The sequence below is a fragment of the Benincasa hispida genome, unplaced genomic scaffold (assembly GCF_027475165.1).
Source record: "Benincasa hispida cultivar pf3 unplaced genomic scaffold, pf3_genome.v1.1 HicScf224, whole genome shotgun sequence".
NCBI classification, from domain to species: domain Eukaryota; kingdom Viridiplantae; phylum Streptophyta; class Magnoliopsida; order Cucurbitales; family Cucurbitaceae; genus Benincasa; species Benincasa hispida.
In genome coordinates, this window is record NW_028326299.1 from 10,539 (window position 1) to 13,926 (window position 3,388).

Sequence of the window (3,388 nt, forward strand, 5' to 3'; positions counted from 1 at the left end):
TAATTCTAGTGCCAATAAGGTATTCTAAGATTATTCTAGCCATAAAATTGAGATTGTAAGCTAAAATTTGGCTAATGCATGCCTGGGATTCAAAAAGGGACCAGAAAGTCAAAAGGCTTGGAAAGAGGGGAATTTTCACTGATGAACGATGAGTGGTATTTCTGTAGGCATTTTGTTTTGTGAAATTCCATACACATGTATGTGTAGCTTGTATGGTGATAAAGAGTACACCATACGGGATGGTTAGGGGTTCATAGGGCTTAGTTTCTAAGCTTGTAGCGGAATCGCACGAGATGGTCAGGGGTCCTAAGGGCTTAGTTTCTAAGCCTGTGGCGAAATCTCACGAGACGGTCAGGGGGTCATAGGGCCTAGATCCTGAGCCTGTGGAAAGAACCTCACATGGGATAGTTAGACGACCGACAGGTCTAGATTTTAAGCCCACAAGAGGTAGATCTATGTGCACATAGAGAGAGTCATAGAAAGATGTATTAAATTGTCTACCGAGGGATAACAGGAAACGGATATGTTCAAGCATAAGGTTTGGAATAGCAATTTCATTGTCTTGAGAGACTGTTATTGAATCATTTACTCTTAAGGGTTGAAAGAGAGCCTGTTGTTGCATACCACTCACTAGGCTTTTAGTTAATTCTTTTCTCTTATGTTTTTCTTCCTAGGTAGTGAAATAAAGAAGCTTTAGGGTACTGCTGAGGTCAAGGTCTACCACACTACAACCATACTTCCAGACTTAAGTTTGCTATTATGAGTTCTGTAACCTAGGAGTTAAAGTTATCTAAGTTAGATATGGAGTTGTATAAACATTATACTGGTCTGTAATAAAATAAGTTTAGCTAAAGAACTATTGTTATATTTACTTGATATAAAAGATAGTTAGCAAAACAGGTCGAAGTGGACAGTAGGTGCCACAAAAGGGTGGTACTTGTTGTCCCCACGCCTCATTTCGGGCGAAAGAGGTAAGCTCGGAATGGGGTGTCACACAACGTATTAAGGGTGGAGAATGCATAAATTGGCAAGTCTTGTTCACATTAAATGAGCATTTATTTTGGTTTTTCTTTTTTCAAAATGTACTGGAAAGATTTCTAAGTAATTTTAAAAAAATTTAAAAATCTGAAAAATATATTTTTTAAAACTGGAAAAGGGGTTAGAGTCTATCAATGTAGAATTAAATAAGAAAACCACAATTTAAGAAAATAATGAAAGTGATAATAATTCCAATAAGAATCCTTTTAACTAAATATGACGAAAAATCATGAAGAAATCCTATAATCATCTCATTATTAAGATCATTCTATTTAACTTTTTCTATATATAAGAAAAAATCATTCAATTTAAAAGCACTATAAGATCAAAATTAATTATTAACGTATTTATATGATGGCTATATTATATAAAATAAAACTATAAAAAATTACAATCATTTCTATTTTTTTATTTTTAGAAAGACCTTTATTAGTAATTATTTTTTAAATTTCTTTTATAAACAAGTAAACTACCCATTTAAATATCTAAAAAACCCAAAACATGATCGAGTCTATGTATAATTTAACCAGTTGGTTACTGAGAAAAATCTCAACAACCTAACCATTAAAAAAAAAATAAAAACAAAAATAATTAGTTAAATCTTAACTAATATCCTAAAATTAAGAAAAAAAATCAATAACTACATCAATTTAGGAGAAAGTGATCATACAGTTGAGTAACTAGTCTATATAAATGGATTGGCAAATCAACTCAACCAAAAGCTTTTTTTATCCATTATATATTACTCAAATCTCATAATCACAATGATTGATGAAATTTCTTATCGTTCCTCTTGTTTTGATTGCTCTAATTTTTGGATTATGTGAGAGCTTTACATTTGAAGGGAATGAGTTAGAATCTGAAGAGAGTCTATGGCATCTTTATAAGAGATGGAGTAGCCATCATAGAATCTCAAGAAATGGACGGGAGATGCACTATCGTTTTAAGGTGTTCAAAGATAATGCTAAATATGTGTTTAAAGTGAACCAAATGAACAAATCGTTAAAGTTGAAATTGAATCAGTTCGCTGATATGTCTGATGATGAGTTTATTAACACACATGTTAACTCCAATATTACCTATTATAAAAACTTACATGCCAAGAAAAAAGAAGCTGTTGGTGGTGGCCGTGTTGGTGGGTTCATGTATGAGCATGCGGAGGATCTTCCATCTTCAATCGATTGGAGGAAAAAAGGAGCAGTCACTGACATAAAAAACCAAGGCGGTTGTGGTAATAATTAATTTTGAATTCTTGCTTTGTAAATTGCCTAATTATTCAACCTCATACATAATAAATTTGAAAATATGTCTGTAGGAAGTTGTTGGGCGTTTGTAGCGGTGGCTGTAGTGGAAGGAACTCACCAAATCAAAACCAACAATCTAGTATCTCTGTCAGAGCAAGAGGTGGTAGATTGTGATTATAGAGACGGAGGTTGTGGTGAGGGATTTTATGACTCGGCTTTTGAATTCATGATGAAAAACAATGGGATCACAACTGAGGAAAATTATCCCTACTATGCCGAAAACAGATATTGCCTCTCACAGAGAGTGAGTTCTAAACACTACATTGCATAATTGAAAAAAAAAAAATTCTATGTCCACGTTATTGGATTCATCATTATGTTTGATTTAACAGGATAATAAAAGAGTGACAATTGATGGATATGAGAATGTACCTCCAAACAATGAGAATGCTTTGAAGAAAGCTGTCGCACACCAACCGGGAGCAGTGTCAATAGCTGCCAGTGGACAACGTTTTCGATATTACTCGGAGGTAAGTAGTTTTGATTGATTGATTGTCACTTATTTGCGTATAACAGTTTTAATTTTCAAGCATTGTTAAAAGAGAATTTGTAAATTTGCAGGGAATGTTCACTGAAAATGACTATTGTGGAGATCGAATTGATCACACAGTGGTGGTAGTTGGATACGGAACGGAGGAAGACGGAACAGATTATTGGATCATAAAGAACTCGTGGGGAACTAACTGGGGATTGGAAGGTTATATGAAGATGCAACGAGGAGCACGACAGCCGGAAGGTGTATGCGGATTGGCAATGAATCCTGCACGACAGCCGGAAGGTGTATGCGGATTGGCAATGAATCCTTCCTATCCCATAAAGTACTAGGTGTCACTAGATTTCGACATTCTTTTCTTTTTTAGATTAGAAAGTAGGATTCTTTCTATTAGCTAGGCTTTCATTGGATTGCTTTCAAGAAAATAATGAGGAAAGTAGCATTTCAATTTTTTTTTTAGTTCCGAAAGTCCATTTTATATATAAATAAATAAAGTAGTCCTGTTTATTCGTTTCAGAATTTTCTTCGACGTAGTTAATTTATTTTATCCATT

At 34.1% G+C, this 3,388-nt stretch overlaps 1 protein-coding gene across 1 annotated transcript; it reads left to right on the forward strand.

The window, feature by feature from the left end:
- The first annotated feature begins 1,809 nt into the window (after positions 1-1,809).
- On the forward strand, positions 1,810-3,167 carry LOC150030416 (vignain-like). Its single transcript, XM_090309744.1, has 5 exons — positions 1,810-2,269; positions 2,354-2,586; positions 2,675-2,812; positions 2,904-3,078; positions 3,121-3,167. Exons 1-5 carry the CDS (start codon positions 1,810-1,812, stop codon positions 3,165-3,167), a joined length of 1,053 nt encoding a protein of 350 aa, XP_090165870.1.
- The last annotated feature ends 221 nt before the right edge of the window (positions 3,168-3,388 follow it).

Excerpts from the sequence above, each read along its gene's own strand:
- LOC150030416 (XM_090309744.1), top strand. The coding sequence starts at position 1,810 with ATGAAATTTCTTATCGTTCCTCTTGTTTTGATTGCTCTAATTTTTGGA. Across the intron at positions 2,587-2,674 it reads GATATTGCCTCTCACAGAGA|GATAATAAAAGAGTGACAAT; the intron begins GTGAGTTCTAAA and ends TTGATTTAACAG. Across the intron at positions 2,813-2,903 it reads GTTTTCGATATTACTCGGAG|GGAATGTTCACTGAAAATGA; the intron begins GTAAGTAGTTTT and ends GTAAATTTGCAG.